The sequence below is a fragment of the Falco cherrug genome, chromosome 9, assembly GCF_023634085.1.
Source record: "Falco cherrug isolate bFalChe1 chromosome 9, bFalChe1.pri, whole genome shotgun sequence".
In the NCBI taxonomy this organism is placed as follows: Eukaryota; Metazoa; Chordata; class Aves; order Falconiformes; family Falconidae; genus Falco; species Falco cherrug.
Window position 1 is genome coordinate 46,892,488 of NC_073705.1, and position 12,695 is coordinate 46,905,182.

Genomic DNA, 12,695 nt, shown 5'->3' on the forward strand with positions numbered 1-12,695 from the left:
ACACAAAAGATTACTTAATTTAATTTTTAAAATAATGCAAATATAAGAATGGAAATGTACCATGTGGAAGAGTGTTGAGTTGTACATTCCACTGATTTTTCCAATTGATACTGAAGACACTTTCCTCAAAATACATACGCTTTCCAATTTATTTGAGGTGCTTGAACTCGCAAGATATGTAGGTCATAGCGTATCAGTCAAAGAATTACTCGGAAAACAAATACAAGAACCAAAAACCCTCTAAACTCTTCTTCACTGAAAAAAGAGAGGCACTGCATTTTTAAGCTGAATTAAGGCTGTAAAATGATGCTGGTTCACTGTGAATTTGAAGTCATCGAATGTCACGGGGTTGACATTTTAACCCACTGCTTCGCTGTTAGTCCTGTAAGCCTGCTTACGGAGGTGAGTCTCGATCTCCTCCCTGAAGACCAGCATCCCAAGGTGCGAGTGAGAGGCCTCGTTCATGGCTTTGGACTGGATACACATGCGGTACTGCTCTGGAGTGAGCTCGTCTGCACAATGTTTCTCATGCCAGAGGTGAAAGAGACCAGGGACCGGTGTCCTGATCACAATAAGGTCACCGTGCAAGTACTTTCTGTAAAGGTGAACATCCTCACCGCCCCAGCCTTTCACTTCCAAGTCAAAACCCCCTATAAAGACAACATCAGAAAAACGTTACTTCGGCACGCAGGCTCGGTGGAAGGCACAAAGAACGACGGTCCCTGTGTCATGCATTACCCGATCTGGTACGACATACCAGAAATTCTGGAGCAATTCACTTTTAAGTTTTCCATGCCAAAACGTGCCAAACTGAGGGAGAGGAGCTTCAAGCATTCCACATCCATTGCAGTGGAAACTGCCCAGGGCACAGATCATGCATTGTTGGTGTCAGAAAGTCTCTTAGAAGAGCGTCTCCAAATCGTATTATGCATGACATCCCATGTGACAGCTGCAGAAGACTGCAGGCAAACCTCACTGGCTATGCTTGTGGGTTATTCTTAGCAATCATAATGGATTTTAGCAGCTGGAAAATGAAGCTGTCATGCACCATATGAAAAGCCCTCTCTAAAAATGCCAGCAATTACTCCACAGGTCACAGCTCAAAGAGCCAGATTAAGGAAAGGAACCTTTTCCACCACTTGGAGTTCTCTCGCCTTTCCAGGACCACAGTGGATACTGACCCAGACTCATGCGCAATTTCAAGACTTTAGAATGATGAAGGCTTCATTTAGCGTATAGCGCACACACGGCAGAATGACTGCTCTCAGAAGCCAGCCTGTATTCAAGCCACCGGGCAGCACACGGGGCTGTATCACCACACCTTCTGGCAGACCATCGCTCAAGTCTTCCACATTCCAGCGCCCCGAGCTGCTCTTCGTTCTAACAGCGTGCCACGAGAGGGTGCCAAAGCAGACTTCTAAAGCCTCGAACAACTACATTCAACTACTCAAGGTTATTTACAAGAACAAACTTTAATGCTTCTTGTCTACGTTAGTTGCTTACTTGAGGGGCACATTTCTTTAACACGACTAACTTGCTTCAGACAGTCACAAAGCACACAAAAAAATGAAAGATTTGTAGAAGTTCTAGAACGGAATGTTGCTATGAAAAAAATACTGTGACTCCCTCATCAAATGGGACATCAAAATCCAGAAAAAATTATTTATCTCATTGGTCAAACTGGTCAAGCAAGTCTGACTGCTAGGCATGGGAAAATAATAGAAATAAATGCATTACTTCTCTGTCATTAGATAAGAACAGAGAATCATTTTTTAAACACACAATTATTATTTTTTTCTAGAGATTCATCTTACCAACAGTCAGAAAGTCTGTCCGATATTGACAAGTCATCCCAAAGCCAAAATCCCGCCAGAAACCAGAATCCTTCTTGTGTACCTGCAATTTTAAAACAGGATTATTTTGAAGTGCAAAATACATTGAAGGAGATCCATTGCACTTGGTGGTGTAGAAAGCTAAACTCCTCCGATCGTTTGCTCGGTGCAGGGTGCATCATATAACACTTCTAGTATTTCTGTGTCACGCACAGATGTGAGCTTCCTAATTACCTGCTGTTCACTTCACCCTTTGCCATCCGATGCCAAATGCTCACGCTCACGTTTCCACTTTTACCTTTCCGCCACATCACCTCTATTTCCTATCTACCTGCTCAGACCAAGCAGTAATTTTTTTTTTAGTTTATTACCAAATCATCTGCTCCCAATACTCTAATTCCTACCCAGCTTCTAAGGTGACATTAGACTCTTCTTGTTCTGATATGACAAGAAAAGTAAGTTTTGTGATTGAAGTCAGCAACCGTCAAGTTGTTTGATTCAAAAAAGCCAAGAGCAGAGCCGTCAGGCAGGAGCTCTCTCCTCCCTCAGCTGTGACCACCTGAGGCCACAGGCAGAAACTTCCCTCCTAATTTCAGCAGGCTCTTGCTAGCAGCGTAGGGGGTGAGGGTTATTATGCTTTTCTTGTAGTAGGGCTGTGGCTCCTTTCTCTCCTCCAAACCTGCCTACCTCGCAAGTCCCAGCTGCAAAAACAATTTTAATTTACACAGTCTCTTGAAAGAGAGTCAGGCTGGACACCGACTGCGGCCATTCCATCTTCAGGCAACAAAGCCCCAGAAATTCAGTACTCACTTCCTTCTGCTGAGCCCCAAATTATCGTTAAAACTATTCTCTTGGTGGGATTTATTTGCTTATTATTTTGACTGCAAGCTTCCCTAGAAGCAATGTTTCTCATTCCAAAATGAAGATGAAATTAGCAGTGGAACAGCCAAGGGTTCTGGCAGATGCTGGATGGCAAAGGTTAAGACACACAGCACAGCTGTCCACAGCATGAAAAAGGAACAGACTGAGCACCTGAGCACACCTGGAGTTACACAGCACACCTCCTGCAGCTACCATTTGGTAGTTAGCAAAAAGAGTTGATAACGAGGGAAGCTTATCGAGCACCGTTCAGTTTTTTGCCTTTCACCGCTTCTTTGTTTGCTGGAACATAAGACAAAAGCTGCTGCCATGTTATGCCACTATCCTAAAATACTGGCTTTCCAAGCCAGAATTGAGCAACAGATCAGAACTACCAACTTCATTTGATTAATAGCATTCTTTTAAAAAAAAAAAAAAATAAAAATGGAAGTAGAACTGCAAGTTTATCTAAGGATGAATTTTGTACTGTTTAATAAGCTTTTCTTCCAAGTGCTTTGCCCATAAGGGAGAAAAGTGTTTAGATGCGCACTGCCAAAGTTGTAAGATGTCCCAAACAGATGATTAAGTTACACTTAATTTTGTTTTAATACAAAGCACAACTAATTCTATCCAGAATAAATCACACTGCTTACCAATTGTTGCTCCACAGGGGGTGGTATATCTTGGTTGGCATAGACAATAGCAGGATTATAAAGGCTGAATACCACAGGATAAAAAACCTTTTTCCCTGAAAATCAAAAGGTAATTGTTACTCACTGTGGGTATACTTTCTGAAGGCAACAGGAAACTTGAAATATTCTCTTTATGTAAAATATTAGCTATTAGCCATCTAGCGAAAATAAACAAACATAAGGTCTAACTGCTAGGATTTCCCATAATATCTAGTAGGGCAGAGCCCACAGGATTAAAAACAATATATGTACACACACTTAATACATACGTTATAGGTACATATTTATATATAGTTATAGATACTTACATATAAAATTTTTTTATATACATTACATATCACAGTATCACATAAGACGACAGTGACAAATCCTTGCAATAATGGTATAAAGCTAAAAAATAACCACGTCCACGTAACACCTTGCAAAGCTTCAGTTTTATGGGCTTCCCTCTTTCCACAAGGATTTAAAAGCGTGTACATCCAGGATTGTCCTGCAAGGGCATCAAGCATCACAAATCCCCTGATCATGCTGTGACACTAGGTCTATACCTATTACAGAAACAAGACAAGCATTTTTCAAGGATCTCTTGCACTGCCAGTGCTGCAAAGGGACTGACGACAATCTACGAGAATACTCACTACCCTGATTTGGGCATGAACACTTGAACGTGCAAGAAGCATTTTCAGATCTCACTTGAAGCAAAGGTGATAAACTTAGTGTGAATCATCAAGCAGCCTCTCAAACTACCTTCCTTGTGAAAGCTCACACGGCCCTCCTCTCCAAAGTTCTTCCAATTATTTATACGTTCATTTCATGAACGTATAAATACTCCATACTTCATTTCACGAAGTGCAGAGACAGGCAAAAATGGAAGAAAAAGCCAAGAAACAGAACCCAAATATCTGGCTTATAGCAGATTTTCTTGCCTGTTTATTATGTGAAGAAAAAGTATCTATTCATTCCAAATTGACATTTGGAGGAAATGGTTTCTGGCTGCAACAAATTTGGAATAAGAGTAAGCATTAAAAAAAGAACCCAAACAAATGTTTGACAGGAGAAGATCTTAACTAGCACACTTGTTAACTGAAGAAAGCTTTATCCTTTCTGGCAGAAGCTTGTAGAACCGGCAAGCTTCATACAAACTTGAGAAAAACGGTCAGAAAATTTCAGAGCTTGGGATGTAAACGTGGAACATTAGCTCAGTCTCTGTAAGGAGCACAGTGTGCAGTTCTACTGAAACCATTCGTATGTGATGTGTCTTGGCTACCCAAGCACGAGAAGACATAAACCAAACTTGTCAAGAGATTGCAGTGTAACAAAAGTCATCTTCCACCCTAAGTGCTACATTGAGTTCTGTTAGACAAATTTACATACATTCTAATTGTTAAAGCAATTAAACTGTCCAGCTTTCCTTTAGACAGCCAGATCTTAAGAAAGTGTGAAAACTGTACTTACTGTACAAAAAAAAGACAATGTGTTATTAAAACATGCTATGCTAAGGCAAAAGTTATTTCTCAGTCTAAATAGTACGGTGTTTTGTGCACAGAGTATTTTTCATTTTCCTACGTGCATGGTGTTGCATTAGCTCTACCACTCAAGATAGTTGTCTATATACTCAACACAGGTCAGTTTAAGCCAAACAAGACCACAAGACTCTGTTACAGCAACTGTAAAGGAACATACCGGGCTCAGCATTTAAGCGACAGCTGTTGAGGAACTCTGCTGTGAAATAAACATCAACATCACAGAAGAACATCAGGACCTCGCCTTTTTCCCAGGCTCTGGCGCCCATGTCAAGTCCTCTGCCTCGGTTAAATTCCTCATTCAGAGAGACAAGCGTGTAATTGTGGAAGTTAGTTTCTCTAGAAGAAAAGCAGAGCCAAACCCAAAATAAATCCGTGGAGGGGGCAGAAGGTACCATTTATACTTTTCCAGCATTTTACAGTAACTTCACTCCGGAAATTTTTTTTCAAAGGCAGTTGCATCATGAGGATGAGAAAAAAATACCTGTTCCGCTTAGCTGTCTATTTTAAACATTGAGACACTGTAAAAAGATGGACCTCAGTCTTTTATCTTATAACTTCACTTAGCATTTAATAGTTCAGATTAAAAAGGCCTTTTGGCAACTGACACGAACTACCGTGTTGTCTGAATTTACAATGCCATCTCAGATTTGTCCCCACAAAGAAGTCCTGACTTGTAAGAAATCCAGAGCAGTATCTCTGTCTTCACTAGGTCAGAGGGGAGAGCAAACGGAGAGCCAGAGATCCGGCATCACGGAACTCATGGATGCCACCGCATCCCCGTTGGTTTGCTTCGCCTCGCTGTTTCATACGGCAGCACAGATGCCCGCGCCTGCTGAAGAAGAGGGAAGGAGCAGCAAAGGGAGACTGGAAACGCACCCAGGGAATATCTTCAAGCAAAGTTAAGCATCTACTTTGGAGATGCTTCAGAGGGCAATGCTTGCAGAGAACAGAGCGAAGACACTGGGCAGCAGCACCACTAGGAAGATAAAGAGCCAGACAAAAGCCCAGTGGGTTCACAGCACCACGAGAAGGGGCATCCCGCAGGGAGCGCGGCAGGGCGGCCTCAGAAACTTGGGGCTGGGAGGCTTTGCGGGAGGAAGCAGAAGCACGCCTCCTTTCCTACAAGATGCTACACACGCCAGGCCCACGCGTCGTCCCATTTTAAGCCAGTGACACAACAGCCTCTGCCTGATACGTCTCGCCGAGCAGAGCCTCGGGCAGCGCTGCGAGGCAGGGATCCGGTGGGAGCCCAGCCTATTCCCGGCTAATGGGAACCAGCTCCCAGCGCGGGGGCGAGCTGGGGAGCTCAGGCACAGAAGGAGTCCCCTTGCTACACGGTTATAGGTACTATTACCTGTCCCGTTCTTCTGGAGCAAAAAAAAGCAACATCTGGGAATGTCACACCCGTACTACTGTCATGCTATTTGCTGCTGAGCGCGCCACGATGAAAAAGCATTTAAAGCCATTTTACAGCAGAGGGCAAGTTTCGGCCCAGTTACCTAGAGGACAGAGGGCAAAGCTCAACTTCTCAGACTCAGCAGCCTACCAGCCTACTTTGACCAGGATTCTCTTCCTTTTCACTAAATAAAATTGATTCTCCAGTGAAAGAACTATCAAAATGCGCATCCCAGTTTCAAAGAACTTCAATTCTGATCAATCTGTTAGCAAGACTGAATAATCGCTGCAAAACTCACGCCTGTTGTTTTTTTGGACTGTCATATAGAAACCTCAAAGCCACTGCTATTAGTCTTTTTTTGGCCTATAGCTTGATTTTCAGCAGTCTTCTGTCAGACTTTAGCAACTTAAGCTGCAAAATGCCAACCAAAAAATAGCGTACTGTGAATAAAGTTTACTTTTCCTGTTAACCTGCAATGGACTATAAAGTTAATTCCTGTTATTTCATTCTTTTTTAAATCCATTTTAAATGCCAATTAATATTGCTTGTATCGACACTTACCTAGCTACAGATTCTAGGATGCTTTTTACTTCTGATAGCCCATCTTGTCCAAAATACACCACTGTGAGGTGAACACGCTTATCCTGATGAATACACACATCCCTATAAGCACAAAGAGAAGCTGACATTAAAAAATTACTTGCAACACAACAGAAGCTTCAGGTACTTAAAAGCTATCGCATTTAAAAGTACTAGAAGATTTAAGTACTCTGGACAGACTTCAACTAGCTTCTCAGGAAAACAAGGAAAGATGTTTTCCCTCTTCTTTCCACAGCTATCCTGTTTGAATTGGAAGGTTCCAATACTGTGTGTCTCATTCCAACACCTTATTTTATAGGAAGGAGCTCAAAAGCTGATGTAAATACAAAAATTATGTCCAAGATCATCTGTGTCCAGGTTCACAACACCCCTGGCATTTGGTCTAAAAGGGGTTTTGGTGCAAACTGAGAACCTCTTAAATCCTTTTAGAAGGAATGTTTTCTCCATACAATAGGTTCAATTGCAAACATCCCAAGGCAGTTGCACACAATGTTGGAATCATTAGTTCTGTAGCAAATCCACCAGAACAGGAATTAATTTCAAAAAGGAAACAAAACACTGAAAGTCAGCAACATAGCTCGCTATATAATCTCATGCACCTACCTAAAGTTTTGCATAAACTGTGCAAATGCCTCAGTTCTTCCAGCAAGAGGGACAATAATGTTAATGATTGATCTAGAAATATCGACCGTTTCACTCTTCACTTTCATGAGGGGTCCAAAAGGTCGGAACAAGGTGACATGTCTGTATTCCATGCCATCCATCTTCTTATAAAACAGCTCATACTGTGTCCCCTTATCTCTTTCTGTACGATAGTAACCTGAAGAATAAGTCACACAAGTAATTCGTAAAGTCAAAGATCCCAGCAATTGTATTTCAGAAACACTGTTTTTCCTAAGAACTACAAAGAAGGGAAAAATAAAGCTTTGGGGGCAAAGCTTCTGGGTTTTTTCAAAAACAAATAAATAAAAATCCACAAACCATTAGCAATCACAATCATCCTCCTACCCTCTTACACCAGACCTGAGAAACCATCTCAAACAAACTCCAGCTTCCCCTGCTTCTTAGAGACGACAACAGGTTTTATGGTCCTACATCAACTTCTGAGGCCGAATTAAGAGTTGGGTCTTCCCAACAAAAAGGGAATCCAAGTATTTGCTATGGAAAAGGATGGCTGAAATCTAATATTGCCTGCTGTCAAGCCCTTCGGTAAGCATCTTCCCGTGAGCTAGCCCACAGTACAAGCCGAGATCATCCGGCCAGCAATCAACACAACACAAGCTGTGGGCAGAACAAACGACACAATAACTCGCTTGACAAAGCCTGCAAAATCTGAAATGTGATATCTAAAAAAAATACCATGTGTGATAAATGCTGGAATGCTTTAACATTGTTTACACTGCTGACTACTAGCTACAGTGCTTTCTATTCAATAAATACAGACAGTGGTGTTTTACTACAGCTGTCGTCCTCTAAGGACATTTCTACATAGATGTAGCACTTTGAGAAAACAGTATCAGATCTCTGTAAATAGGATTACCTGTTTAGAGAGATTTCACTCCTAACAGGTAGGAAAATCCAACCCATTCAGAACACAGTCCCTTGATTTTGAGGACTGTTAAGGAAGCAAGTTGAGCCAACAGCCTCTCTAATTTTACACCACGAAGGAAAAGACCAAGGCTCATCCATAGCTTCGACTGAACAGAGCTCTGCCCTGTTCATCCCCTATCCACGCTAACCTGAGAGGATGAAGTGATGACAGGAAAATTCCTCCCACAGAACTGCCCTATACTCATCCCACCTCTGCTCTCCTCTCTCAGCCACAAGGAAAGGGAATATTCTACAGAAGAAACGTAACTAGGCTGTCAACTGAACAGCTCCCAGTGGAGCTGGCCAGGCAGGCTACTGGGAGAGCTATGAACAGCTGGATCCCCAAGGGCAAGGAACACCCCTGCCCGCGCACCATGCTCCCAGCACGTTCCCAGGCACCTGACCTGCCTCTGCTCCTGCCAGCCAGCCACCAGAGCTGCCGAAATCCTTGCCAGCCTCCCACCCAGCAAGGCAGCAGAGCTCAGCACAGCAGCACTGCTCTGCCGACACAAGGCACTGTCTTTTGTGCCCACTGTTGACAGTGACCTTCTTGTTGCTGTTGTCTTTTTCACAGCTGAAATCGAGGGGGGCCAAGATACGTGAAGGGAGCAGCCCTCAAACTTGGACAAACAAACCCAAGCTGCTCTATCTCAGGAACTAGAAAGAAGTGATCTTACAGCTTTGCTTCTCTCCCTATCTCCAGGCAAATACTCCTCCGTGCTCCCTCCCTCCCATCCAACACAAGAAGGAACATGATGCACACACCACCTTGCCCCAACTTTTCCCCTGCCCACCCCAGGCTCCCTTTACAAAGCCTCCTTTTCCCTAAATCTACCCAACACCCTCCGCATCCCTCTGCCGCAGCCTCCATCTCCAAACCAAACCCAGTTGTGTTCACTGGTGTTCCCCCTCCTCCCGCCCCACAGCCCCCGGCACTGGGAGCTCCCACCCCCCCAGCAGGCACTGTCCCCGGGGCGAGCCACGCATGGGGACCCACTCCCATGTGGGGTCTCTGGGAGATGGGGTGCAGCACACCAGCCTGGTGCCGGCACGCTGGAAGTTAACAGTGACTGAATCTAACCTTCCAGCTGGAATGCTTTTTATCCTTAGAACAAAGTTCTGCGGTGCACTCCTTTAAGAGAGAGAAATCCACATCTATTCCTTTGCGAGCACAGAGCTGCGTAAGAGACGCACCACATTTTAATGCTCAGGAAAAGCACAACAGTCTCTAATCAGTATTAATTACACATATGAAAAGGGCATTTCCAACAATGGAAGACCGCAGCATGGCCTGTTAGAAGCAGAAAAAGATCCAAAATCCCTCTCAGTCCTTTCCCGCTCCGAGCCTTTGCGCTGCGCAGTCCAGAGCTGCAGCCTGAAAACAGCTTCTTGCGTCACGGCAGCAGCTGACGACTCGCACGCAATGCACAGCAAATACCCGGTACCGGCACTCCCGCGTAAAGTAACATTCAGTATTGCATACTGTACCCCTTTATCTAGGATCCAAAAGCTGTTTACAGACAAAAAACACCATTTATAATGCAAGTGAAGTTTCAAAAAAGCATGTCATAGTTGGCAATAGCTGATCTTTAATCAAAGGATAAGCTTAGACGTCAGTCTACAACAGAAAGTTGCAGTATAGAACCAAGATTTCTAGATTAAAGTAACTTTAAAAAAAAAAAAAAACCACACAAAAAAACACTGCTGTAGCTTCATAAAGGCCTTAACATGCAAGTCCAAATTTGAGTAGTGCCTTGCCAACATTCAATTGCTGGAATAGAAGATTCCTAACTTGAATCTCAACATCCTACCAGCACCACACTTATTTAAAATACTAAGTATGTGCTCCTCAAATCATTCTCCTTGCTATGAGCTAACCTCCATAGGTAATCTACTAATCTGAACACTTTTATAGGATTAAAGCTTCTATACACAGAAGCCAGAATTGAGAACAGCCAGAAAAAGAACCCACATCTGCGTTACTTTTTCATGTATTCAGGTTTTTAACACTTGGGACTGACTCACGTAATAAAAGCTGCTATCTCACCTTCCAGCTAGCATACACTGGCTGCCATCCAAAACAGAGCTCTATAAGCAAGGAGGTAAAAAGGAGCAGAAATAATTTAACAGCTGTTACTCCTGGTCCATGAAGCTTTACTCCCCCCACAGAAGTTCTGTTTCTCACCAAGCAAATTAAATCTAGGAATACTGGGGATCAATTGCTATCAAAGCCAAAAAAGCTGTTCTCCTATACTCAAATATTTTTACCTTGTTTACAACTACCAAGAAAGCTACCCATAAAGTGTCCAAGGAATTTAAGACTATGTCCATATTTTTTTTAATTTTTTTTGTGTATTAAAATCCTGTTGAAGTTCCTGGGACACTGACCAGTTTGTATTATGCAGGACATCTGAAAGGGGCTGATCGCATACCAAACAGCCCCCACTGTTCTGTGGATGGCAAGGACTCACGAAGAGTTTGAGCTCGCAGCATTGGGATAATCTATTTTAACACGCCAAGGATGGATGGGGAGTCTTCCCTTGAGATTCAGACCAAAACATAGTTTCTGGCCTTTGCCCAGTTCCAACCGGAAACACAGAAGCAGGAGAAATGGACCCAAGACAGCAGCACTTGAATTCTGGTAGACATTCAATAATGAGACTTTCATTAGCTAATTGATAATTAACTGCTGAAAATATGTGGAAGCCTCTGTTTTCTAAAGGTTAAATATCTACCCAATGGAAGAACTTTTAATCTCTTGACAAAATGAACCCATTACACTGATAAACATAACCCAAATAAACCAGTTACACTGATAGAAACATACAGACAGATGTCCATGAAGGCTCCTTAGGCAGTTTTGCATCACTATTCAAGACTTTGTATCACAGGCTTCTGAAGAAAGAGGACGGACAGAGGCAATACTACTATATTCTTCCCACCTTACTTATCCTCTTTTTCTCTATATTACCAAACACTGATCCCAAAGAGATCTATTTTTAATCCAGGGCTATTTTAGAATGCCCAATTCAGCAATTAGATTAATTGTTTGTAGTCCTAGGCCCCTTCATTTGTGAAAATATGTAATATTGCAACTTTTATCTTCTCCAGGGATATTTTTCATCCAAGGGGAACAGCATACTCCTGTTTCTCATACACTTAGATCAAATGGAAATATTAAGAAAAAAACTTCAAAGTGCTTCTCAAACAACAACTGCAGAACAAGACTTTTTAAGGTCAGATTTTTGTTCTGTTAATATTAGAATTCTGGAAATTTCGTTCTGGGTTGCAGCAAAACAAGGAAAGGTAACAATGCAGCAAAGAGCCCCACAGAGCTGAGAAACTTGCTGATTTTCTCTTCATCAGCAGGGCAAGCCAAACGAGCCTTGTGAAAAATAATGTGGAGCTTTCAGAAAGTATCCTTGTAGTTACATTGCAAATTCTTTTTTTAACTTTTTTTACTTGGTGTTGTTCCCTGAAACCTGCCAATAGCCACAGTGTGGCTGTGGCAGCTCTGCCTAATGACAATTCCAAAACAGATTTGCATCATCACTTTGTCTTGCCACACTAAAAAAAACGACATCAGTTTGGATAACACTTGAACAGGTTACAGCTTCCTTGCACCACTGGGAGAAGTCAGACTTCCTTCATGTAGAGACCACAGAGGCTGAGCGTGCAGTGAAGGAGCTGCACGAACAGTTAAATTGAGGGCACAGACCAAAAAAACAAAGCAGCAACAAGGGAGTTAGCATCCATCAGCACGTATTTTGAAGTTCTTTGGTCCTAGGCAGTGCTAGAGTAATAAAAAAAAATAAATCAGTAGAATGAGACTACCATGTATTATTGTGTAATTAAGTGCACTTTTTCAGAAAAGTTTATTCAGCGGATTTCTATTTATAAAACAAATTTAAATAGGCAGAAGGCAGATTAATTTTTAATTCATGTTTTTAGTCTTTGTTGTCACAAGTGACTCCAATACAGGTAAATCCTAAAACACAATGATGCTTTTACAGAACAAAACAGTGCTATTTCACTGATGGGCATCAGAAGCAACATAAATGCTGGGGAAGAACTGTGGACATGAAGAGATACCATTAGGTAAAACTGCCTATATGAAAAGAGATTCTAAACTTACTACGGACTCCAAATTCTCTAAGGATTTCCCAATACACCTGGAAGTACATACCACGAAAGATTAGAT

At 42.4% G+C, this 12,695-nt stretch overlaps 1 protein-coding gene across 2 annotated transcripts in view; it reads right to left on the reverse strand.

Moving 5' to 3' along the window:
* CSGALNACT2 (chondroitin sulfate N-acetylgalactosaminyltransferase 2) overlaps positions 1-12,695 on the reverse strand; it is a 32,898-nt gene continuing 20,203 nt past the window's right edge. For both annotated transcript variants that reach the window (XM_055720438.1, XM_005433494.4), the window contains exons 3-8: positions 7,508-7,724; positions 6,866-6,967; positions 5,066-5,244; positions 3,344-3,438; positions 1,815-1,896; positions 1-650 (exon numbers count right to left, since the gene is read on the reverse strand). In XM_055720438.1, the coding sequence (XP_055576413.1) occupies positions 358-650; positions 1,815-1,896; positions 3,344-3,438; positions 5,066-5,244; positions 6,866-6,967; positions 7,508-7,724 (968 nt within the window). In that variant the 3' untranslated portion in view covers positions 1-357. The remainder of the gene's footprint in view (positions 651-1,814; positions 1,897-3,343; positions 3,439-5,065; positions 5,245-6,865; positions 6,968-7,507; positions 7,725-12,695) is intronic.